Source organism: Pinus tabuliformis, chromosome 5_2 (assembly GCF_031772625.1).
Source record: "Pinus tabuliformis cultivar Carrire ecotype Pingquan chromosome 5_2, CPIR1, whole genome shotgun sequence".
NCBI lineage: Eukaryota > Viridiplantae > Streptophyta > Pinopsida > Pinales > Pinaceae > Pinus > Pinus tabuliformis.
This window is the reverse complement of record NC_142306.1, coordinates 650,641,346-650,669,029: the sequence shown is the minus strand read 5'-3', so window position 1 is coordinate 650,669,029 and position 27,684 is coordinate 650,641,346. Positions and strand designations below refer to the sequence as shown.

At 38.4% G+C, this 27,684-nt stretch overlaps 1 protein-coding gene across 1 annotated transcript; it reads left to right on the top strand.

The window, feature by feature from the left end:
• Positions 1 to 16,194: 16,194 nt before the first annotated feature.
• LOC149160731 (uncharacterized) lies at positions 16,195 to 16,560 on the top strand. The gene has a single exon (XM_089434696.1). It carries the CDS (start codon positions 16,195 to 16,197, stop codon positions 16,558 to 16,560), a length of 366 nt encoding a protein of 121 aa, XP_089290822.1.
• Positions 16,561 to 27,684: the final 11,124 nt, after the last annotated feature.

Here is a 27,684-nt window from a genome sequence, read left to right as displayed (position 1 = left end):
TTACATAAAATCTCAAATTCACAAGGGCTTCACTTGGAGAGTAATACCATACAATGTGCATTCATATTGGGGGATATATATTGAGGAAAAAATGATATAATATATTGAACATATAATAGGGGGTAAAGGGATTTTATATTTTTAAGTATTAAAAATGGAGCTCAAGTTCAATGAAAAATATAAAGGCATATAAAAAATTTTAATGAAAGAATGGATACCTACAATATCTATTGAAAGTAGGAGTTTTTTAAATTGGGAAGGTGTATTGTATTCATATTGGTAGGGGGTTAGATAATGCGATCTTTAGAGGTATTTTCCAATATATAGTCAAATTAGTGGTATTGTTTAGTATGCCACGAATGCACATGATATGTTAGAGGTTCATTGAGTGAACACCCCGTGCTCCAATTGGGATGAAAAATATCTCATTGGAAAGAAACATCTATAGATTACAACTTAATGCTAGGGTTAGGGCATTGTTGTAGACATTTTGGGCACTGCAACCCCAATCACATATGTCAATAAACCAAGGGCTCTCAAAGCCCTAAAAGTGTTGTTTCATACCCTAAAGGATCAAGGTCAACTAATTACATTATTTACCATAAGTTCTCCCTGAACAACTGCTCAGAACTGGTCAAAACTGGACCATACAGACTGCTCCATGCTGACGATGTGATGCATCTCACCTCCTACACACAAAGGGTGCGATGCATACTGAAAACACCTTCTGTAGGGTGCGATGAGCAAGAGCAGACAAATGGAAGAAGAAGTTTGCTAGGTGGAAACTCAAAGAATCTTTTAGAAACTGCTCATATCACACTTGACTCTCTGAATTCGCCCAGGGATGAGTAAGAGATCATGAAATCTCCAAGTGGAACCAAGAACTATCAGTGAAATGACACTAATCAAAATCCCAGAAGCTGACTCACTCTCCTGCAAACATCTATATATCGATCCATCATCCTAGAGATCCAGAGGCTGGAATTCTGTAATTTGTAAGGAAGTGTTGTTGGTTTCTCTTTGAGACATTGTATTGTTGGGTGATCTTGCTTTTTATTAGGTGAAGAGGGCTTTCATGCTGGGAGGATGATGCTAGATCACACAGCTTGGTTGTAATCCTCTCTTCTACTACTTCTATCAATAAAGCTATTTGAGTTTTCCTCCATATAGTTGTGTATCTCTGAATCTTGTATTTACATATGCATTTGTATGGTTAATGTACATCTGATCCTATATTTTTTATGGTTATAGATATCTATGCTTTGATGGTATTTTGCTGCTTTGAAACTATAGGTGTTCTTTGAAGCGGGACAAGTGAGAAAGGAGTGGCTAAAGCTTTATCAACGGAGAGAGGAAACAAGCAAGGAGACTAGCAAAAGACTGAGGTTGGTACTCTCTGCTTCTCTCTCATCTATCTCTCATAAAGGAAAACACAAGTAACTTTGGTTTGTTTGTTTCTAAGATAGCTACCCATCTTAGTGGGACTAGCAACCCTGAATGGACACTAGTTTTCCCGATAATGAAATGGCGACTCTGCTGGGGAGTGAATAGTTTCTTTTTTTTGTTACTGTTGTTTTCTTTATAAACTACAGACAGAGCCTGAAGTTAAGCCAGCTAGCCTTCGAACTGCTTTTGCTATGCAACTGCAAAGTAGATCAACGCTGCTTTAGTCAATCTCCGGGTTGGTTTATGAACTAAACATCTAACTTGCAAACATCCTAAGTGCCCTGGTGGTAGCTAAAATAACCTCATTATATCAACTCCTATACTTTGTGCTTATTGTCTATCATTAACTCAGCCTAAATCCCTGAACTTAGCTGCAAACTGTGAGTGAAAACCAATCTCAGTCTCATCCCTGGACCATCGCACTGTCTCTCATTGGAAATCTGGATGCACGCACCTCTCGTGTGTTGCAGGTGAGATGAATCACTGTTTCCCTATGTTACAAGTGTGATGATTGAGTGAGACTCTCTCTGGCTATAGATTTTGGTTTTTTCTTCATTGTCTTCAACGTTATTCAATAGTTTTGCTGTCTATGATCAATATATCACTATTGAAACCTTCTTCCTTTACATTTTTCAACCTCCATTGATAAAGAATTGTGAATGTTTTTTGTGTATTTTTCATCATTTACAGTTCTCCTCTGCAAAAATTAGCTTAATTGAACTGTCATATTTTGATTTGAAAGTGTTGCAACCGTCATTTTCAGTCAAGAAAAAGAGTGTCGTAAAGTCTTCCCCTTTTAGATAGTCGATTACACTTTTTCCATTGTACTTGATTTTGAAAAATATTAGTATTTCAAGTGTCGAAAGCAATTTTAAATTCGAAATCACAAAGTGTCATCTTAGTCTTCCTTTCGTTTTGAAAAGAGAAAATTGTTAGTACTATTGCTTTGAAAGAAAATAGTTCAGATTTGTACTTAGTTTTATTTTTTTCATTCTCACATTAAGGGAACTGAAAAACAAATACATGCATGTGCATTTGCATTTAGACTGCATGTAGAAATTGATTTAGGAAAAGTGCATCTAGTGTGTGCTCTCTGCTCTATGTTGAAAGAATTTTATTTCTCTTTCCTTAGTAGCTAGGATTTTCATTGCTAAAAGAAAGTAAACGACTGTTTATCATCTTAGATTGCATGTTTAGGAATTGTATATCTACATCACACGGTGAACCTTAAAGGAAAACTTCTTAAGAAAGATCAACTGTAAAATAAACCTCAATGAACATAAAAACGCTTTGGAACCTAACGCACAACATTTAGAAGTCTAGGCTAGAGACGTATTCCGACGTCGTAAAGCCTGGTAACTATCGTTTTCATCGTAGGTTGGGTGATTCCTCCTCTTTGATACGAAAAGTGCTAGTACGGACTTGTGCTCCCACGTACCATCGAGTATATATTGGGATACCACAATAGGATGATATCTTTTATCCTTAGGAAGCTGTGTCTACCACCCTATCGATCGCAATGCACTGAACACAGCATTCAGGAAGATTGACTGCCGTACCTTAAAAAGTATTCTGCAGTTTTGTGATTGGTTTGGTAATCCCTCTATCTATATTTCCAGAGTAGTCACTTTCGTTCCTTTTCAAACTCCTTAAAAGAAAAGTTCCATCTAAGCACTTGTCACTTCAGGCTCATTAAAAATCGAAGGCGACTAGAGTCATCTTTAGCTTTTTCTCGACTCTTAAAAATTGAAAAAGCAAGTTGTGTCAAAGCGTCATAAAATTTATTTTAATCAGAATAACATCACTGTTCCCTCGTTGGTCTTAGGTTGAGAAAATGGAGTCCACCAATCAAGGATTTCCCCTTGGGGGGAATCCTAGTCCTTTCTCTTCTTGGGGAGATGTTGGTGCTCCACACATGGCTACATTGTCCCTTCCAGGACTCACAATTGGCCTGCCAGTATGGCTTTTCTCGACCTCTGTCATTCAAAACACTGTAAATCCTCAGCAATCAAATCAGCAACCAGATGATATTGAAGTTTCTCCCCCACCTTCTACTTCGTTTGTTTCTCCCTCTCCTTCCTCTTCGCTTGGTGAAGCCAGTAATGCTAAAAACCAAGTAACTGAGAAGAAGAAGAAAGGGAGGAGGAGAAGAAGAAGAAGCCAATGGTGAAAGGGGGAAACCACACATCGGCTGGCGAAAATCCACACACTGCACCATCCAAACCTAAATCTCCATGTGTCATTTGCAAAGGAGACCACTATCATCGACATTGTCCTTGCATCTCGCGGATCTTAAGAGACTGGTCTCCCCGCTTGCACAATCCGGTGTCTTCAACCACTGACGATCATGTTGAGAGTATACCATCAACTAGCGGAAACAAAGCCAATAGACATAAAGGAATATCTAAATTTCCTTGTAGACTGTGTGAAGGCGATCATGCCCTCCACTGTTGTCCTTTTCTAGACGAAGCTAAAAGAGTCTTGGATAACCGTCCTGCTTCACCGTAGCGACTTCCTCCTGGATACAAGAAACCCTTGCGGAGTCCATCGCTAGTTGAAAATCCGATTGAGACACCTTTGTTGTCGGTTGAATAACCTATCATAGAAGATAAACCCTCTGAGTCCACACCAGACCAAAGTCAACAGGTCGAGATGGCAGTCGACCTAGTCTTGTCTTCAGAAGGCCCACCTTCAGTTGATACAATCACTAAAGAGAATGAGAATGACACTGTTAAAATTATTTTTGTTAACACAGAATCCGATGAACATGGGGGCAATCTACCCATTCCTTTACCGCAAGAAGGAAGTTCATCAGAGATTCATCCGGCTGTTTATTCAGTCCCTCCTCCAAGCAATCTAGTTGTTTCCTTCGATTGGAATCTACTAGGGAGACCCCGCCTACCATCTAATGTACCATTCCGAATCATAGTGAAAGCTTACAGAATGATCATGGTTGGTACTATCATAGATGAAGGGGCTTCTGTGAGTATATTTTCCTCAACTACTTGGAAAGCGCTTGGTTTTCCATCGCTTCTTCCTGAGATTCGAAATCTGTCAGGCTTCAACAAAGGAACCAGTCGACCTTTAGGGATCCTTCCAAATTTTCCTATAACTTTGAGAAGGAAAACCATTCATCTAAACGTGATGGTAGTCCAAAGGCCTTTAGATTACAATCTACTCCTTGGGCATGACTACATTTACAACATGGGAGCTATTGTTTCCTCACTCTTTCGGGTGATGTGTTTTTCGTATGAAGGAAGAATGGTCCAGCTCGTAAACCAGCTTTCATTCCCTGGTTCAAACACAACTATTAGTCAAATGCCATCCCTAAATGGTCTTTTTTCACACAGAATGTCTCATCAACCTCCAGTCCGTCCACCTGATGAGCGTGAGTGATTCGGTGAATGTGACTAAACCCAAGGGGCATGTGCCCTGGTCTGCTTCGGCAGGAAAACCCCAGATATAAGATTGGTTTCCACATAGGATATATGACTAGTATGACACACCTGTCCGTTTAGGAAACTGGGATTAGACTGGAAAAGGATTCCTCCGTCAAAAGTTATGTGATTGGAAATTCCCACCATTCAGCTTTGTCTATTTCTAACAGAGCTGAGGAAGTGTTTTGTCTACAAATGCAGATGAAACAATCTTGCTAATGCAAGAACATCCGTATGGCAACATAGAAACTTTACTCTTATTTATACCTGGGGCATGCAAACCTTTTTGTACACAAGTGAAAAGTGACCAACGTAACTCTAACCCCGTAGTTTTTACTAACTTCAACTGCTTAAGTTAGGTGATTGGTCTGATCAACCATCCACCTTTGCAAGGACCAAATGGAACCGGCCAAGTAAAGGAGATTGTTTCCCATTGAGAGACTATCCTACCTAACCTTAGTAGTTCTTTAACCCCTAGGACAGTAGTTGGTCGTTCCTAGCTTACATACAAAATGCTTCGGAGCAAAGTTGCACATGGGGCAAGCTCCCTAAAAAGTGAACCTACTAATGAGAGACATCCTCATTATATGACTGGCATGATCAGGTTTACATGAAGTTCAAAAAAATAAACCTAGCAATGAGCATATGTTCCCCTAGAGTTCAAGCTCATTAAAAAATGAACCCACCTTCGGTAAATAATCTTTGTGATCGCACAACTATCGACTTTTGAACCTTGGTCATGTTCCTACCATCACCTCCACTCTTTTTTAGCCAATCATATGCCTCCATTTGATTGTTTACCCTTTTGAGGAACAACTGCAACAAGTGATTCTATTGGCCACCTTCTTTACACTGCCATGATTGAAAAGTTCCAAACCTTACCTGGAACCAGTTGCTATCCAAAAACATCACTCATTCCTCAAAAAATGAGTCTCCTTTAAGCTCTTTTTAGACTCGTAAAATATGAAAAGATTGCCGAGAAATTGGCCTCTCCAGCTCGTTAAAGTGATTGGAAGTGCCATCCCTCCTCTTTTTTTTAATCTTTTTGGACCTAAGGGATCATTACACAAAAATATCGAGTGCTTGTCTTGTTCGGCTCGTTAAAACTATCGAAAAGTCATCCCTTTCGTATCATTTTATACTTTTTCGGACTTAAGGGATTATATTACAAAAAAGGACTTCTGTAGTTTCCTTTCCGTCTCTTTCTAGACTCTCTAAAATTGAAAAGGATCGAGTTATCTTTGTTGTTAAACTCGTTAAAACAATAGCGACAAACTTGTCCATGCAGACAAGAGTGAGTTTCATTGTCGCTAGGCTCATTAAAACATAGCGACAGGTTTGCCCGAAGGGAAAATTATAGAACAAGCATATGTTATCCTCCTCAAGCTTGACAAAAATAAAGAGGTATTGGTCAGCAATGACTGGGGAAAAAGGGAAGAAAACTTGAATAACTTCATCGGTAGCAGGTCGCTCTTGAACATGACACTTTCCCTCCATCACCATGATTGAGTCAGGTTGGGTTATTCCGTTCACCGATCATATCACCATTGGTCCTCCGTACCATCCATTTTTGGGTTAACACTACCAATCCATTCTGGTTTCGCCAATATGTTCAAGAGAAGTCGCTTAGAGAATTCACCAACCCAGCTAACGTCTCATCTGTTGCAATACCTTCACTCTCCGTTTTTCATGACCGCCACCCTGAACCTTGTATCATAAGATCGTTTTCACCTCCACAAAATCATTTACTCCATTCTGTGTCGTAGATGTGGGATTCATTAAGGCCGTCCTACAATGGGTCACTTCTTGTCGACATCAGCTCATTATCCAAGGTGTTGACTTAGGAACAATCCTTTTAGTACTTTGAAGCTTGCATACCTCAATGGAAAGTTTCTCACTTCCGACAATAGGTTTACATCAATGGCCTTTGACCGAAAGATTTTGCGTGGTACTCGACATCGACTCATGTATTCACACCACGTGAATTTTACTGCAGTACCTTGAGGGTTATCATCATTATCGGTGATTCCTCTTGCGCCTGTTAACATCTTACATCATTGGCTGGTAATCAGGTGATGTCTTTCCATGTTCGACATCAGAACATCTTTTCACATGGATCAACTTGTACTTCGGGCGAAGATTGAACAAGTTTGAAGACCCCGGATCTAGTTTCATCCATCCGGGTTGTGATTTATTCAAGAAAAATAAAGACATCAAATATACATCATAACTACACAGATAATCATCCAAGCTAAGGGATGATGGCTCTACCAGAATCATCAGTCTGCCACATAGACGATTGTTTGTCCTATGTACATGAAAATGAATTTATAAAGGTGAGCATGGGAATTCGTGACTCAGCTAGATCATGAAAATATTATGAATATAATGTATTGTATTGTATCTTATTATAGGTCACCTTCCAGTTTGAAAAACCTCAGATCCTCATGATAAAGCATTCCACCCGACATCAGAAGATTTTCAACCTCATGCTTTAGGGGGAAACTGTTATAGACATATTTGGGCACTGCAACCCCAATCAAATATGTCAATAAACCAAGGGCTCTCAAACCCCTAAAAGTGTTTTTTCATACCCTAAAGGATCAAGGTGAACTGAGTACATCATTTCCCAGAAGTTCTCCCTGAAAAAATGCTCAGAAATGGTCAAAGCTAGACCATACAGAATGCTCCATGCTGAGGGTACGATGCATCTCACCTGCTACAGACAAAGGGTGCGTTGCATACTGAAAATCCCTTCTGTAGGGTGCGATGAGCGAGAGCAGACAAATGGCAGAAGCTGTTTGCTAGGTGGAAACTCAAAGAATATTCTAGAAACTGCTCATATGACACTTGCCTCTCTGAATTCACCCAAGGATGAGTAAGAGATCATGAAATCTCCAAGTGGAACCAAGAACTATCAGTGAAATGAAACTAATCAAAATCCCAGAAGCTGACTCACTCTCCTGCAAACATCTATATATCGATCCCTCATCCTAGAGATCGAGAGGCTAGAATTCCGTAATTTGTAAGGAAGTGTTGTTGGTTTCTCTTTGAGACATTGTATTGTTGGGTGATCTTTCTTTTTATGAGGTGAAGCGGGCTTTCATGCTGGGAGGATGATGCTGGATCAGACAGCTTGGTTGTAATCCTCTCTTCTACTACTTCTATCAATAAAGCTATTTGAGTTTTCCTCCATATACTTGTGTATCTCTGAATCTTGTATTTACATATGCATTTGTATGGTTAATGTACATCTGATCCTATATTGTTTATGGTTATAGATATCTATGCGTTGATGGTATTTTGCTGCTTTGAATCTATAAGTGTTCTTTGAAGCGGGACAAGTGAGAAAGGAGTGGCTAAAGCTCTATCAAGGGAGAGAGGAAACAAGCAAGGAGACTAGCGAAAGACTGAGGTTGGTACTCTCCGCTTCTCTCTCATCTATCTCTCATAAAGGAAAACACAAGTAAATTTGGTTTGTCTGTTTCTAAGATAGCTACCTGTCCTAGTGGGACTAATAGCTTTGAATGGACGCTACTTTTCTCGATAACAGGCATGTCATGGTCTCTCTCCCTGAATTTCCCAAAACAATCATTTAGGACCAAAAATCACCCCTATAATTTTGGGACCCAAAATTCCTTAGAAAATCCATGAAAAAGATAGAGAATTGTTGAGGAAATAGAAGAGGTGATGGCCATCGATATGCACTTGGATCATGCGACATATAATGCTACTATAGAACTTTATCCCTCTCTATTATTCTCTTTAACTTCCCTCTTGGTCCTAGTTTCTCTACTCAACTGTGAAAAATTATGACAACATAGATTGGAATCCCTACTCCTAGTGGTTTGGTATATAACATAACCCAATAGCCTACTAGTGGTAACATTTGACTCCCTCAACCCTTAATTACCGTTACAATTTTGGAACTTATATATTCTTATTCAATTTCGACATGTTGTTAGCCTTATGCACATAAGTAATGGGGGAAGATGTGGCATTCAATTGTATCATGGTGGTAAATATGGTAGGTAAACTTGTGGGAGAAATGAATTTTTCATGTGAACTCCATTGGAGGTGACTCATGTACCATGAGAAAGTTCTTTGATTTTAAAACAATGCGAGAGGGTTGGGACAAGTGAGAGCATGTTGACTCCAAGAAACATTGTTTACTGCCTCAAAATGGTTCTAGAAAGTTTTAGAACCCAATTCTCAAATTGGGAATTTCGATTAACAATAATCTTGCAAACTAATTCCTCCAATTTTTCCACTCTAAAATCATCGAGGTATTTGAAAAGTAATATAATTATCCAATATGGATCAATTATATTGTCACATTGTTATTATTAATAACCTCTAACTCTATTGTTTACAATCTTGATATTGAAATAAGAATTTTTTACTAAGTGTGGTTTCTCACGCTTATGTCATTTATGAGGTGTTTTTCTACACACTACAATTGCTTCCCCCTACTTTTGGGTATTATTGGGCCCCAAACTTCACAACCACAAATTATATTTACAAAGATTTATTAAGAGGAATAAAAACCAACAACAAAACACATAAACAATACAATATGCACATGATATTTAACTGGGAAAAACCCACCCTAATGAAATTTTTAATAGCCTTGGCCAAAACCCTGGCCAACCCGGCCAAGTGAGACTTCACCACTCATCTCCATGGCTTACCTTACAATGAAGTCTTTCCAACATAATATAGGCCCCATTACATGCAATACCATGGGCAGAAAACCATGGGTACACAATACCATGTGCTCAAAACCACCATTGTTTAGCCTGGTTAACCTTGAATCTAGACCCAAGTTAATTTAACCTAACAATTCCCCCCTTAAACTTGCCTTGGGGTTCCTTGACTAAATCCAACCAAGGCTGCTAAGTGAGACAACCCTTCTCACTCTACCCCTTACCCCCCTCATATTTTATACCAGGTTATATATTAACATGACATCCCCCCTGTCACCTAGCTGTAACCCACATTGTAACAATGATTACCTAGGGGTGTGCATGCCTTACGAGGTCTTACAACAATATACCCATTTACATACAATAATTAACTCCATTATGATAATTAATAATTCGATTTTTTTTTTTTTACCCTTGTTGTTGTCTTAGCCCATCCTCTCACGTTAACAAGCTCTAAGCCTCATGATATTCATAAATATGTGCAATCTATGGTTTCATAGTGCCTTTTAAACTTCACCAATAATTGATCCACGAACCTATGACTCCAGCCATGCCCTGCATGTCCACTAGTTTGTATCATTTAGAACTCGATATTTACATTTCTTGCGCGCCTCCACAACAACTACAAAACCATGAATTCCACCAATGCATTCATCCAATGCCTTGAAAATAAAATCTATGACATATATATAGCATGACATCTTTATAATGAGCAAACTGAATCATATTTCCTTTCACCTCTAGCACTAGTATCAATTCCATGGTTAAGTTGTATCTAGGATGGTTATATAATACTATATAATATTTATATTTGTATATGTGTCTTTTCTTATTCCCTCTCTCTATCTCACCCCCAAACATACACATTCTCTCTCTATATTTATGTATCTCTTTGTTCCTCCCTTTTTCTCTCTCTCCCTCTATCACTTCCCCTTCTCTACAACTCTCTCATACCTCTTACTCTCCTCTCTTACTATCCCTCCATTTCTCCCTTGTCAATCCCTCTCTCTCCCCCTCCAACTCCAACTCTCTCTCCTTCTCTCTCTTGGGTCCTCTCCCTCTCTTCCTTCCTCCCCCTCCATTTCTCTCACACCTCCCTCTCTCTCTCCCTCAAACTATGTCACTATCTCCCTCCCTCTCTCCTTCTGTCTCTCCCTTCCATCGGTGTGTCTCCCTCTCTCCTTGTGTCCCTCCCCTCCAAATGTTTCTCTCTCTCTCTCTCTCTCTCTCTCTCTCTCTCTCTCTCTCCAACTTTGTCACTATCTCCATCACTCTATCCATATTTCTTTCCCCTCTGTATTTGTGTCTCCCTCTCTCTTCCCCTTCTCTCCCTATCTCTCTCCTCTCCTCTTTTTTTTCTTCCCTCCAGTCCTCGCTTCCTCACTCTCTCTACATTTCTCCCTTGTCACTCCCTATCTCTCTTAAATTTGATCCCATTGTATTGTGTTTAAGAAATTATATAATTAAAAAAAACTTAATTGGTTGTAAAATATTGAACCTATATTTGGGATCAATCATGTCAACTAAAATACCATAGTGAAAAGCTTAAAAATATCATGCACTCTCTTTCCTCTATTATTGTTAGTCACTTTGCTTGCTCTCATTACTTAGATCCTTAGTTAAGATGGATCTAAACTTGTTCTTAATAAAAAATCCTATTCACAAGTTCATAATATCTATGGTTAAGAATCTTTTGATATTGTTATAAAATATTTTTATTGTGAAATAAGTTATGTTTTTTTGGCATGTGGTATTCATAACCCATGGTATCATAACAAAGCTTATTTACAAGTTAATAGTATCCATGGTTAAGAATATTTTGATACACTTATAAAATATTTTGATTCTTAAATAAGTTATGTTTTTTGGTCATGTGGTATTGATAAGCCATATTATTGGCCCATGGTATTTTAAAAAAGAATATTTGTACGTTAATAATATCAGTAGCAAAGTGGGAGTGAATATCAATGGTTAAGAATATTTTCATACCGATATAAAATATTTTTGATTGTGAAATAAGTTATCTTTTTGGGGCATGTGGTATTGATAAGCCATGGTATTGACAAAGCCTATTTTTTACAACTAAATAATATCCATGATAAAGTGGGGATGGATATCCATCGTTAAGAATCTTATATTGTTATAACCAACCTAGATGCATCTTAACCCCGGATCTATCAAGCGCCCAGAGGGATCCAATCTCTCGAGGTGCAAACCTTTTTTTTGAGTTTAAAACTTGAGGAAATGATTGCATCTCCTTTCCTCAACACATTTTATCCTCCAATCCCTCGAGGTGCAAACCTTTTATTTGAGTTTAAAACTTGAGGAAATGATTTCATCTCCTTTCCTCAAGAGATTTGATCCATCTAAATGATTTATAGATCCAAGGTTAACATGGATCTACGTTGGTTATATAATACTATATAATATGTATATTTGTATCTATGTGTCTCTTTCTTACTCCCTCTCTCTATCTCACCCCCAAATATACAAATTCTCTCTCTATATCTATTTATCTCTCCCTCGCTCCCTCTTTCTCTCTTCCCCTTCTCTCCCTTTCTATTTCTTCCTCTTCTCTACCTCTCTCTTCCCTCTCACCCCCCAAACATACAAATTCTCTCTATATATCTATGTATCTCTATGTCCCTCCTTTTTTCTCTCTCTCCCTCTATCACTTCCCCTTCTCTACAACTCTCTCATACCTCTTACTCTCCTCTCTTACACTCTCTCCATTGCTCCCTTGTCACTCCCTCTCTCTCCCCCTCCAACTCCAACTCTCTCTCCTTCTCTCTCTTGGGTCCTCTCCCTCTTTTCCTTCCTCCCCCTCCATTTCTCTCACACCTCCCTCTCTCTCTCCTACCAATCTCTCTCGAGTCTCTCCCCCCCAAACTATGTCACTATCTCCCTCCCTCTCTCCTTCTGTCTCTCCCTTCCATATGTGTGTCTCCCTCTCTCCTTGTGTCTCTCCCCTCCATCTCTGCGCGTGTCTCTCTCTCTCACCCTTCTCACCCTCTCTCTCTCTCTCTCTCTCCAGCTTTGTCACTATCTCCATCACTCTATCCATATTTCTTTCCCTTCCATATTTGTGTCTCCCTCTCTCTCTTCCCCTTCTCTCCCTATCTCTCTCCTCTCCTCTTCTTTGTCTTTCCTCCTCTCCTCGCTCCCTCACTCTCTCTACATTTCTCCCTTGTCGCTCCCTCTCTCTCTTAAATTTGATCCCATTGTATTGTGTTTAAGAAATTATATAATTAAAAAAAAAACTTAATTGGTTGTAAAATATTGAACCTATATTTGGGATCAATCATGTCAACTAAAATACCATAGTGAAAAGCTTAAAAATATCATGCACTCTCTTTCCTCTATTATTGTTAGTCACTTTTCCTGCTCTCATTACTTAGATCCTTAGTTAAGATGGATCTAAACTCGTTGTTAATAAAAAAGCCTATTCACAAGTTCATAATATCTATGGTTAAGAATCTTTTGATATTGTTATAAAATATTTTTATTGTGAAATAAGTTATGTTTTTTTGGCATGTGGTATTCATAACCCATGGTATCATAACAAAGCCTATTTACAAGTTAATAGTATCCATGGTTAAGAATATTTTGATACTCTTATAAAATATTTTGATTCTGAAATAAGTTATGTATTTTGGGCATGTGGTATTGATAAGCCATATTATTGGCCCATGGTCTTTTAACAAAGAATTGGAGTGAATATCAATGGTTAAAAATATTTTCATACTGATATAAAATATTTTTGATTGTGAAATAACTTATGTTTTGTGGGCATGTGGTATTGATAAGCCATGGTATTGACAAAGCCTATTTTTTACAATTAAATAATATCCATGATAAAGTGGGGATGGATATCCATCGTTAAGGATCTTGTATTGTTATAAACCAACCTAAATCCATCTTAACCCTGGATCTATCAAGCACCCAGAGGGATCCAATCTCTCGAGGTACAAACCTTTTTTTTTTGAGTTTAAAACTTGAGGAAATGATTGTATCTCCTTTCCTCAACACATTTTATCATCCAATCTCTCGAGGTGCAAACCTTTTATTTGAGTTTAAAACTTGAGGAAATGATTTCATCTCCTTTCATCAAGAGCTTTGATCCATCTAGACGCTTTATAGATCCAAGGTTAACATGGATCTACGTTGGCTATATAATACTATATAGTATGTATATTTGTATCTATGTGTCTCTTTCTTACTCCCTCTCTCTATCTCACCCCCAAATATACGCATTATCTCTCCCTCACTCCCTCTTTCTCTTTCCCCTTCTCTCTCTCTCTATCTCTTCCTCTTCTCTATCTCTCTCTTACCTCCTACCCTCCTCTCTTACTCTCTCTCCGTTGCTCCCTTGTCACTCCCTCTCTCTCCCCCTCCAACTCCAACTCTCTGTCCTTTTCTCTCTTGAGTCCTCTCTCTCTTACTTCCTCTCTCTCCCTTTCTCTCCCACCTCCCTCTATCCCTTCCCCCATCTCTCTCTCTCTCTCTCTCTCTCTCTCGCACTTCCCAAAACCTATGTCACTATATCCCTCCCTCTCTCCTTCTATCTTTGCCCTACATCTTTGTGTCTCCCTTGATCTCTCTTCGCCTTCTCTTCCTCTCTCTATCTCCAACGTTTCCACTATCTCCCTCCCTGTTTGCATCTTTCTCTCCCCTCCATCTTTGTGTCTCCCTCTCTCTCTTCCCCTTCTTTCCCTATCTCTCTCCTCTCCTCTTCTTTATCTTCCCTCCTCTACTCTCTCCCTCACTCTCTCTCCATTTCTCCCTTGTCACTCCCTCTCTCTCTCTCTCTCTTAAATTTGATTCCATTGCATTGTGTTTAAGAAAGTATATAAACAAAAAACACTTAATTGGTTGTAAAATATTGAACCTATATTTGGGATCAATCAAGTCAACTAAAATACCATAATGAAAAACTTAAAAATATCATGCACTCTCTTTCCTCTATTATTGTTATTCACTTTGCTTTCTCTCATTAATTAGATCCTTACTTAAGATGGATCTATACTCGTTCTTAATAACAAAGCCTATTCACAAGTTCATAATCTCAATGGAAAAGTGAGAGTGGGTATTTATGGTTAAGAATCTTTTCATATTGTTTTAAAATGCTTTGATTGTGAAATAAGTTTTGTCTTTTGGGTATGTGGTATTGATAACCCATGGTATTTTAATGATGTGTATTTACAAGTTAATAGTATCCATGGTAAGGTGGGGGTGAATATTCACGGTGAAGAATACTTTCATATTGTTATAAAATATTTTGATTTTGAAATAAGCTATGTTTTTCGGGCATGTGGTATTGATAAGCCATGGTATTGTAACAAAACCTATCTTTTACAAGTTAATGATATCCCCACTAAAGTGGGGATGAATATCCGTGGTTTAGAATCTTTTATTGTTATAAAATATTTTGGTTGTGAAATAAGTTATGGTTTTTGGGCATGTGGTATTAATAAGCCATGGTATTGCCCATGACATTATAACAAAATCTATTCACTAGTTAATAACAAAATCAAAATATAACAAATTGAATTTTATTATTTTTATTACTTTAACTTTTTATTATTAATTGAGACAACATTTAAATTGAATGATTACTTTTAACTTCATGTTTATTATTTATTATTTTTTATTATTATTTGAGATAACATTTAAATGTTTACACTCATCTCTTTAAGCTTTTTATATTCTATTTTTCAATTGGGGGGATATTTAAAATTGTTTGCATACTTACATTACATCTAACTTAGGCTCCATTACATGAGACACAATACCATATGCCAAAAAACCATCATTGTAACTTTGACTCTAAACCAAAGTCAATTTTAGGTTACATCACATTACATCTACACATCTAACCTAGGCTCCATTACATGAGACACAATACCATGTATCAAAAAACCTTCAATGTTTAACTTAATCAACTTTAACTCTTAACTAATCTTATATCCTATTGACCGACAACTATTTTAGAGTAGAAAGAAAGGTACCACTACTCCTAGAGTCATTTCCCTTGACATGTTTTCTTGGTTACTTTCCATAAGTCCACCAAAACTAATTTTGGGGCTGCATTTTTTTTTTTGAATAAAGCTCTCACTACCTTTGTTTTCCTCCATGTTCATGCAGATCCCAAACTCTAAGTCAAACGTTTCAGAGGCTCTAATATGTGCTAGTAGGCTATGTATTGCTCTAGGCATGAGTGTCCCATTATATGCTCAAATCAAGATATAGATAATAACCCAATGCATAAAAAATATATATATAAAAATATAAAATTCAAGAGGGCAACGCCCAAATTTCCCATACGTATGTAATGTAAGGTTGGATATTCCACAAATTATCCAAATTTGAAGGCCGACATCCAAATTTGAGTTATGTATGATCCGTCACCCTTGGGGCCACATCCAATTTGAATTTGACATATAAATAAATAGTGATAATATGTTATTATTCGGATAAGACCAGGACAATCTGTTTACTCAATCTCACGACAAACACATAGCCGCCACTTTGAGCAGTTGCAGCAGACCTTTAGTTTGCTGAATGAAAATAACGAGTTTTTCATTAGAGCAAATCAAGGGCATAGCATGCAGGGTATAAATTCAGAGGAATTACTAAAACCCATACGGTCGGTTGAAGAAGTTCCGGTGTGTGTACACGGTACTTATTTGAAAAACCTGGACTCAATTAAGAAGAATGGGCTTAAGCGTATGCAAAGAAACCATGTCCACTTTGCACGAGGTTTACCAGCAGACAATGGTGTAATTAGTGGAATACGCAGTGATTGTGAAGTGATGATATATTTAGATGCAGGAAAGGCTTTAGCAGATGGAATGAAGCTTTTTGTTTCTGAAAACGGAGTGATTTTGACGGAGGGCTTCGACGGTGTCGTGCCACCTGAATACTTTGCCAAAATACAGAGAGTTGAACCAAAGAGAAACGGAAGGAACTAAATGTTTTGGTTGGATTATATTTATTTATTGTTATTGTTATAATCTGGTTTCTTTCTCTGCTTTTCCCTAATTATTTCTTTTATTATTGATCCTTGAGATGTTGATAGGATAACATTCTGCCTAATACGGATCTTTAACATCCCCTCAATTTCTGTGCATTGAAATGGTTGATTTTAATGCCTACCTAGTTGTAATCACAATAAAAAGCTTCATGGTTAAAGATTTTAATGTACTTTTGTGAATTTATAGAGTGTTTCTGTGGACATTAATGGTTTTATTTTTATGCCTCGCTCGCTGTAAACACATAAAAAAGCAGCTTCATGGTTAAAAATATTCATATACAATTGTGATTTTATAGACTTTTTTTTTTTACTATTTCTTGTGAATATATAAATTCAAGATTGTACTGGGATATGTGGAATACTATAGGTAAGTTACATATATGATATTGTGGAATACTTAATGTAAGTTAAATATATGTTATAGTGATGGAAAGAATATTTCTTCCAGTTGAAGATATAAACAGTTGCTGTTCTTATTTGGAATTCATATAAACTTCTGACCATCCAAAACTCCTCATTTTTGACTATTAATATAGTATAAATTTAAATATATATAAATAATATGGCATACCAAAGGATAATTTTTTTTTTAGGAAAACACTGTTAGAAAGGAGAGTCTTGCTCATGCATCTAGTAAGGTTGAAGATGGATTGATATCCTCATTAATGTTAACAGTCAGTTTTTTTGCATTTTCTATTAAATTGGGAGAAATGCTTAGGTCCTTGCTGGCCCCTTCTCATTTAAGTTTATTTTTACTTTTCTACTCTTCCCTAGTCCCAAATTCTTTTGTAAAATGCACCTCAAAGTGATAAGTTTTCTGTGAAGCTTTAAAATTATAATACAAATAAGAAAGGTTCTTGTGAATATATTTGATAAAGAAAATTTATTGGGTGAAAATGTAAGTATTTGTATTTTTCTATTGTTACAATAAATCAGATCCATAAATGCTCAAAAATATAATAGAAAAAATTAATAATATCAAAATGCTAAAAAAACCACTTATAACAACTTTGAAATTTAAGTTAAATCTAAACCATAAAATACTTACATCATTTATTCATTGAGTTGTCAACGTAAAACCCAAGGTGCATTTATTACATTGAATTATCAACTTAAAACCCAAGGTGCTATGAATGGACCTCGGACTAAACATAAGGAAATTTTAGTTTAGTTCCGAACGAAGATGATGTAGTTCATGAAATCTAAAGAAGGATCCCTACAAGTAGCTAATAGTACCATGAAGTAGGGAATCCCAACATTGGGTAGTAAATATATGGCTTGACTACGATAGCATGTAGAGGTAAGCAATATATCCTTGTCAGAAGCAAGTGCGCCACCTTGCAACAAGTAAAAAGAGATGCATGGGGAGGTCTAATAGACGGAGGGGGAAAGAAGTGTGTCCCTTAGAAGCCTGTAATAGTAAGCAGCTTGAAAGGAACACACTAGCTGAAAGACATCACGAACTAGAAAGTAGGATAGTTGACAATCCAAAGTGATGAGTTAAACCAACAACATGCTTCAATAAGATTCATACAATCACATATAGAATAGTTCATACATAAATTTGTAAGTTAAAATTACATACATTGTTAAAGTAACTCGAATAGTAGAACTACAATAACATGCATGAAACGTGTTGGCTCTGTTATATTATATAAAGTGGAAGTTCCATCCATACATATAACCATGACACCCACTAACCCCAATAGTGGAACATTACAATCAACACCGCATGCTCCTCCAAAGATATGTATGCACTCTGCACTGTGGAGAATCCAAGGCTCATCACAATACTCTCCAAGCCCCCTCTAAGCAATGCCTAGCAAAATCTTGGATCCCAAAAGCATGTTCTATGATTTATGAGGTTCTATTTATAACAAAGGGTGGGGTGACGCTTGACATTCCCCTTTATGACTCTTGGACTACCCTCATGACTCTTCAACTTCATTACATAACTCTTTACATTACATATGATTTTTTTCATTCCACTAATGACACTTGGAATTTCACTTTACATCATGTTTACAAAATACGTTTTCCACATATATCCATGTGGGGACAAAAATAGGCTCGAGTCAACCAGACAAGACAACACTAGGACTGAGACGGCTTTGGAAAGACCATCTCATCAACATCCTCTCTGTGATCCTCGGTGACGAACTGCTGCCATGCCTAGTAGTGCGCAATTGCATCCGCGTACTCTTGAATGATGTCTTTCTGCAAACGAAATCTTGCCTCCATTGCTTCTGAGTATATTGATTTGTAACCTTTGTCCAACTCGTCCTGTAACATACGCATCTTAGTCTTGAGAAAAGTCAGACCGACAATGTACATCCGCATGTTATCTATGCTAACTTGCAAATCTGCGTTGGTGGCCATGAGCATCAATAATCAAAGTACACGTCTAGCTCCATTCTGACTTGGTTATTCTCTTTGGCATCGCTGAGCATACCAATCGAAGGGGTGTCGTACTTTCTCACCACAACATCCAAACTCCTGAACAACCATGCGTACGAAGCATCAACATTAGAGATGAGCGGCGGGAGTTCCTCATAGTTCCAGATCAGACTTTGGATGTGTGCTTTGTCCAACTCTACTTGTGCCTTCATCATCTTGTGCAAGTGAAGCGGGGCTCCCTTGTACCTCATTGTCCATGTCTGTACATGATCAACTGCGGCATGTATATCTCTAAGTGTTCGAGCTATCTTGATGCAACGCTGCTAATGACCATGTAGATGGAGAACTTCCTTATGCATGGTGACGAACCTGTCATACAGACTTTGCGTGACTATCTCAAGAGATGATACTTCAACAAGTATCGCTTTCTTCATCTTTCCTTTGGTGGATCCTATTGATTGTTCCTCTCTCTCCCTGGTTGCTTGCAACTCCTTAGCCATGCGCTCATTTTCCGCTATCAAGAACTTCACACTTGAGCTCGTGGCTTCGGCATAAGCCTTTGTATCATTGACCGAGGGATTTGGATGTCTACATACATATGACACAATCACCCATTCTTCAAAGTGCATAGGTGATGCATGCTCATTCGGGGTGTGCGCTCTACGTGAATGTACAATTCTATGTTGTGACTCATCAAATACTATGTTGTACACATCTATTCCTAGATTATCTTCAAGGATAATGGTATCCCCTTGTTCACTCATGACTTGCTCTGCTTCTGGAGCTAGTGAAGCCTGTGGGGTGACCTCAGTTGCTTTTGGCATGAGGTCGGTGTCCTGATCTTGTTCTGGCTGCTCCATTTCCATGGCCATTTGTTCTACTATCAGTTCATCTTGCAAAGCAAGTTCTTGTTCATGCAGCTTCTCACCCTATTCCTTGTCTGCTGATGATTCATAGTATTCAACCTATATCGGTGTGGTTAGCGTTGTCTGTGCATCTTGCACTTCCTCCTGTTCATGTTCATGTTCATGTTCTTGTTCCACTTCCTTCTCTCTTCTGCGCAACTCTTATTCTTCTTGGAGCTTCTACTCTACTTCCTGCAACTTCCTCTCTTCTTCTTCTAGTCTTTTCTTCTCCCTCTTTCTTTGCGCTACTCTCCTGTCACATTGTCACCTCTTTTCATCTATCTCCAAAGCTACTCTTTCCACAAGTGGGTCTTCATTAAACTTCTATCTTTGCTCTGTCTCTGTGCTTTCGGTAATCTTCCTCTAGCCTTTGTCTTGCACATGTTTGCTGCTTCTTATTATTGTTGTTGTTGCTCCCTATGGTGTTGTTGCCTTGAGTGCCTCTAGCCACTCTACAACCATGCTCACCAGTTCATTAAGCATATAGGAGTTATAACAATATCTACACAGGTCTTGATTTGGCCAATGACACTCAGCGTGCATCCAAGAATAGTACACTCTCACACAGTGGTCCTTGCATAATCCATGTGGATTGTACAAATTGAAACTCTTGGTGCTGAACTTAAACTTGTTGAAGTCCTCAACCTCGACATCTGCTTCTTTCAAACTGTGGATCGCATACAACCCAAATCACAAAGGAAGCTTATGTCATGGTGCCTTCTTCTTCCTGTGCATTCCATTCGATAACCCTGTTGAGATGTCGTAAGAAACCTTCTGCATGACCAGCTTGTCTATGGAAAACTTTGGAAACACATGTGGAGCCTGCTATGCGATATACATCCTCATGAAGGTATCATCAGGTGAGTCATACCAATTTGTAATGTTCAGAAACATCTCCATTTTTTCCTGAGACATGCAAGGCAGATCTTGTTCAAAGATCATCATGTACACATGGGTGATGAAGTGGTCAGATAGTCTAGCCATGACTCCTCGATAGCTGCATTATGAGAGAAAGTTGCTTGAGTCCTATCCACTTAACTTTTAATCTTTGCATGATTCTCTTTTACAAGGGTGTCCTCTCCAGTGCATTCCTTAGCCTTTTAGGAGAGTGATATTCTTTGATCTTGAGGCTGTGGGGTAAGGCATCCCATCTCCTCTATAATTCTCACTTGATTTTTTTCCCAACAACGTGTTGATGATGTTTGACCCACCAACATGTCGGGGATCTCCCTGGTAAGAAGTCCTAACTAGATCTCAGACCGTTTCGAGTAGGAGTCCCAACAATGGGTAGTAAATTTATTCCTTGACTGCGATTACGCACAGAGGTAAGCAAGATATCCTTGTCAGAAGCAAGTGTGTGACCTTGCAATAAGTCAAAAGAGATGCATGGGGAGGTTCTAATAGACGGAGGGGGAAAGAAGTGTGTCCCTTAGAAGCCTGTAATAGTACGTAGCCTGAAAGGAACACACGAGCTTAAAGAAATCACGAACTGGAAAGCAGGATAGTCGACAATCCAAAGTGATGAGTTAAACCAACAACACACTTCAATAAGATTCATACAATCACATACAGAATAGTCCATACATAATATGTACGTTAAAATTACATGCATTGCTAAAGTAACCAGGATATTAGAACTATAATAACAACACATGCATGAAACATGTTGGCTCTGTTATATTATATAAAGTGGAAGTTCCATCCATACATATAACCATGACAACCACTAGCCCCAATAGTGGAACATTACAGTAACCACCGCATGCTCGTCCAAATATATGTACTCACTTCGCACTGTGGAGAATCTAAGGCTTTTCACAATACTCTCCAAGCACCCTCTAAGCAATGCCTAGCAAAATCTTGGCTCCTAAAAGCATGTTCTATGATTTATGAGGTTCCGTTTATAACAAAGGGTGGGGTAACGCTTGACATTCCCCTTTGTGACTCTTGGACTACCCTCATGACTCTTCAACTTCATTACATAACTCTTTACATTACATATGATTGTTTTCATTCCACTAATGACACTTGGAGTTTCACTTTACATCATGTTTACAAAATATATTTTCCACATATACCCATGTGGGGAAAAAATAGGTTTGAATCAACCAGACAAGAGAACACTAGGACTCAGACGGCTATGGAAATACCATCTCATCAACATCCTCTCCGTGATCCTCGGTGGCGAACTGCTGCCATGATTGGTAGTGTGTAATTGTGTCCGCGTACTCCTTGATGATGTCTTTTTGCAAATGAAATCTTTCCTCAATTGCTTCTAAGTATATTGAGAAAAGTCCGAACGACAATGTACATCTGCGTGTTATCTATGCTAACTCGCAAATCTGTGCTGGTGGCTATGAGCATCAACTAATCAAAGTACGCGTCGAGCTCTAGTCTGACTTGGTTCTTCTCTTTGGCATCTCTAAGCATACCAAATGAAGGGGTGTCATACTTTCTCACCACAACATCCAAACTCCTAAACAACCGTGCGTATGAAGCGTCAACATTCGTGATGAGCGGCGGGAGTTCCTCATAGTTCTAAATTAGGCTTTGGATGTGTGCTTTGTCCAACTCTACCCTTGTAGCTCATTCTCCATGTTTGTACATTATCAACCGCAACATGTATATCTATGAGTATTCGAGTTATCTTGATGCAGCACTGCTAATGATCATGTAGATGGAAAAATTCCTTATGCACGGTGACGAACCTGTGCTGCTTGCAACTTCTCAGCCATGCACTCATTTTCCACTATCAATAACTTCACACTTGATCCCATGGCTTTGACATAAGCCCTTGTAGAATTGACCAAGGCAACTGGATTTCTATGTATATCTGACACAATCACCCATTCTTCAAAGTTCGCAGGTGATGCATGCTCAACCGGGGTGTGTGCTCTACGTGCTTGTACAACTTTGTGTTGTGACTCATCAAAGGCTATGTTCTACACATATGTTCCTGGATTATCCTGAAGGAGAATGGTATCCCCTTGTTCACTCGAGACTTGCTCTGCTTCTGGAGTTGGTGAAGCCTACGGGGTGACCTCGGTTGATTTTGGCATGAGGTTGGTGTCCTGATCCTATTTCGGCTACTCTATTTCCATCATCTATTTTACTATCAGTTCATCCTGTGGAGAATGTTATTGTTCATGCGGCTTCTCACCCTATTCCTCATCTACTGCTGGTTCAGAGTATTCAACCTATATCGGTGTGGTTTGCGGTGTCTTTGCATCTTGCACTTCCTCCTGTTCATGTTTGTGTTCATGTTCATGTTGTGCTTCCTTCCTCTTTTGCGCAACTCTTATTCTTCTTGGAGCTTCTTCTCTACTTCCTGCAACTTCCTCTCTTCTTCTTCCAATATTTTCTTCTCCCTCTTTCTTTGTGCTACACTCCTGTCACGTTGTCACCTCTTTGCATCTATATCCAAATCTACTCTTTCCACAAGTGGGTCTTCCTTAAACTTCTATCTTTTCTCTGTCTGTGTGCTTTCGGTAATCTTCCTCTTGCCTTTGTCTTGCACAGGTTTGTTGCTTGTTATTGCTGTTGTTGCTACTCCCTATGGTTTTGCTGCCTTGAGTGTTGCTAGCCACTCTACAGCCATGCTGATCGGTTCATTAAGACTAGAGAAGTTATAAAAATATCTACATAGGTGTTCCTCTGGCTAATGACACTCCTCGTGGATCCAAGAATAGTACACTCTCGCACAGTGGTCCCTACATAATCCATGTGGATCGTACAAATTGAAACTCTTGGTGCCGAACTTAAACTTCTTGAATTCCTTGACCTCAGTATCCACTTCTTTCATACTCCGGATCGTGTACAACCCAATTCGCAATTGAAGCATATGTCATGGTGCCTTCTTCTTCCTCTGCAATCCAGCTGATAACCATGTCGAGATGTCATAAGAAACCTCCTGCATGACCATCGTTTGGGAGGTTAGGTTCTAAATGAAAGGACCTGAGGTAGGCATAGCATGAGACGACCAAATAAGGTTGTGATATAGCGATGAGGTAGTAGGCGTACCTGAAGCCAACAGAGCTAAAGTCATGTAATTACGCGGTAACTCACGATGAACACTGGTCAGAATGCTTCTCGTGTAAGGGAAACCTTCAGGAGGGAAATGATATTCCTGCTCCTTGACTATGCATGGAGTCGAAACCTTCGAGCGACCCAAGAGGAGACTGGGATTTCGCCTTCTGATTCCATGGGTAAAAATAGGTGACGACGAATTATCGAAGATGTTCGAGGGGATAATTCCAAAGGAATACCCAACTGATCATACGGACTGTACGAAAACTGTAGTTATATCATAATAGGATCGAACAAAGGATTCAGAGGATAAACAACCAATCCAAGTTGACCTTCAGAAGTCGACGGACTCTCGAGAGTCTGGATAGGATTATCCAGAGATTCTGGGCCAATGTCAGAAAGTGACCCAGTATCTGAGGGAGGGGGAGGATGAGATGACAAAGTTTGGATGTTCATAACAATTCCAAGTTCAACACCTTGGTCCTCAAGTGTCTACGGCAATTCAGGAAAAGGCTCCTCAGAAAATATTTCAGATAGAAGAGAGCAAGAGGAACTAGGCAAACTTGATGGTTCAACCACGATGATTTTGTCTCAATTAACCAGAAGAGAGAGATTGATTCCAAGGCTTTAAAATGTATTTAAAGGTGTACTCATGATGTGGTGTAGAAAAAGGCTAATAGGAATGTTATATGATCGTGGGCAACAATTTTTTAAGACGCAAAAACAAACTGGTGGTCTTTCATGTTTTAAGAGTCGAGAAAGAAGTAAAGGTAACTTTATCAATTTTGGTTTGAAATAAGCTTGAAAGGACAAGCACTCGGATGATATTTAATATTTAGGCAGTCAAAAAGATCAAAATGACTACTCAGGATGATCCAAGCAAAAAGGATTACTAGCTGACCATGAACTAAAAAATACCTGCCCGTGAACCGAGAAGTACAGGCAGGAAATCTCCCTGAATGCTGTGTTCAATGTATCACGTTTACAAGGCAGTAGACTTGGCTTCCTATGGATAAACGATTGCAACCTAGTCGGTTCTCCCTTTATATACATGATGGTATGGGGAGCACAAGTCCATACTAGCACTACTTAGTGCCGAAGTGAACAATAGTTGCTAGGTTTAACAATGTTGGAACAAGTCTCTAGTCTAGACCTTCTAAATGTGATCGTTAGGTTTCAAATGTGCCTTAGTTTAATTGAATAAATTTTAGAGTTTATCTTGAAATTATGTCTCAGTTTCAGTCATTATCGACGTGACTTGAAAAACTCCTATATGCAGCTAAAAGAGACAAGACCCTTTCAATTTGATTATTTGTTTACACTAATAAGAGTAGAAAACAGACTCAATGTAACAAATAAGGAATTGAAAGCAAAATTACCTTTTCACTATTTCTCTTTTTGAAAACAAAATGATGAAAAACTTTTTCCAATTCCTATCTTTCCTATCAAACACATTTCAAGTAGTCCTTTCACTAGGAAAGAGAATTAATTTCTTTTCCAATGCAAATGACACTGCAACTCTAGTATTCAATTATGCTAGCTAATGTAACATATTGATTTAACGAACCAGAATTATGTATTTTTCAATGAAATGATAAAATGAATCTTACACAAACACTTCAATGAAATTTTTTCAAAACAATCAACCTCAAGCGAATGCAAAGCACAAAAGAGATTTACTTCCAAACTAATGATGCAAAGACTCCATGAAAAAACAAGATGAGCAATGTGATCTATGCCTAAAAATAGAAGCTTAATCAACAAATGAAGCTTTTCAAACTTGTCAAATGGAAATCAAAGCAAAAAGAGGACTAAAAAACTAAATGCAAGGATCAACTTAACCAACAAATTGACTTGTTGAGCACACAAATAGGTGAATGGATGATAACCTAGATGCCCTAGGGCTACAAACCATCCAAGGACTCCAGAAACCAAGTGAAGAAAAGGAAAACCAAAGAAGCATATAAACCAAGCTAACGGAGATTTCCACTCATGGAGAATACACTCAAAACAAGCTAAGAGGTGGAAATCAAGAGGGCAAGACACACTGGTTATGATCTAGGGGAAACCTTAATCTTCACCTGAAGGAATCGGCGCAACTGCCTAACTGACAACAAGCGCTAGAATGGGGTCGACGTGACTGGTTTTGAGAAAATCGCATTAATCGACGCGACTGTTAGAAAAATGAACGCGCTGGCCGAGGATTCAAGGAAAAAAATATAAAATTTCAAAGGCTAAAACCAAACTTTCCACTATAAATTTCATACTCAAAGTAGTAAACCAAGCAAAGTAGAGAACACTAAAGGGAAATGGTGATACTAAAAAATTTCACACAAAACCATAAAATGACAATCAATCAAACAGAAGGATTGGCTCCATAACGAAGTTGCAAATTTGTGGTGTAGGTAAATTCTCAGTGCAGACACAAACAATTCCTCTAGCCCGAGAGAGCAGCTCTAGCCACAAACAAACAATCTATGGAAATCTTCCTTAAGCTACAATCAAATAAGAGGGCCTACCTCTTAGAATGCTATTCCTCTTAGTCATGATCCTGCTTCCTTACTCCAACTACTTTCCGTTTCCTTCCTTCGAATACCTTAAAGAAGAAAACAAACAACAACAACAAACATGATAACATACAAATTGCATTCATCCTACTTAACAGGTCAAGGCATATTAAGCCATCAAATGTAAGATAACACTTCAATGTAGGAAATCAATCAATAGTTGTATTCATATAAATTCAGAAAGAGATTACAACCAAGGCCTTGATGTTTTGGTCTCCTCCGACGTATTCACGTTCCCACACTTCTGCTAGAATCTCATGGATAGCCCTAACAATGGAATTTTTAAGGCCTCTTCCCTTTCATCTCAAACTGAAACCAAACACAGTATTTTCCCTCAAACATAAACTAGAGAGCTACAAGCTATAAATGTCTTGCTAATTATTCAAGCTCCAAAATACCAAGACTGAAACTAGTGAAGCTTATAAAAGGAGGGGTTTATATAGCTTGGATAGAGGGGAGATGGTTCCTCTTATCATGGGAGAAAGATTTATCTCTTGGTTTGGTTCCATCCTAATAGCAGAGAGGAACCCAAACTGACTTCCTCGGCTCCATCCAACCCAACCATTTACCATACTTCCGTTACGAAACTTGTAGACCTGGAAGCTTCGAATCCATATTTAAAAAACTTGCCAAAAGAGGATCAGTGCCACTGAGAAAAGGCTTAATAATGTTGTATGACACGAGTCCTAATTTTAATATCTACAAATCGGTGCGATGAGGAAATGGGTCATTAGCGTGGGTTTTGTAAACTGGGGTAAAAGGAAGATTCTTGGGAAATGATGCAAAAGGGAATTGTTCTGCTCATGAAGAGGGACATAATGGGAGTTTCTTTATGATGGAAAAGCATGTAGGGTTCACTATAGAAGTCCTCTAGGATCATGGAACGGGGAGTACAGGGACAGTGACAAAATGTTGTGTAACACCTTGCATGCAATTTGGGATATGATATGATATTTGGGCCTTCATATCAATTGGATCATGGAAATTGAATCCATTAGAGGTGCAACTCTTAACCTTTGTGCATGTAGGGATTCAATAAGAGATATGGGTCATTAGATCAAGTGGATCATGATGATTGGATTCTAGGATGCAACTCAATCTAAATTTACATGCAATTTATAATCCAATATGTATCTAGGTCGTTGGATCATGGTAATGTTTCCAATC

Coding starts and splice junctions, on each gene's coding strand:
- LOC149160731 (XM_089434696.1), top strand. CDS start 16,195: ATGCAGGGTATAAATTCAGAGGAATTACTAAAACCCATACGGTCGGTT.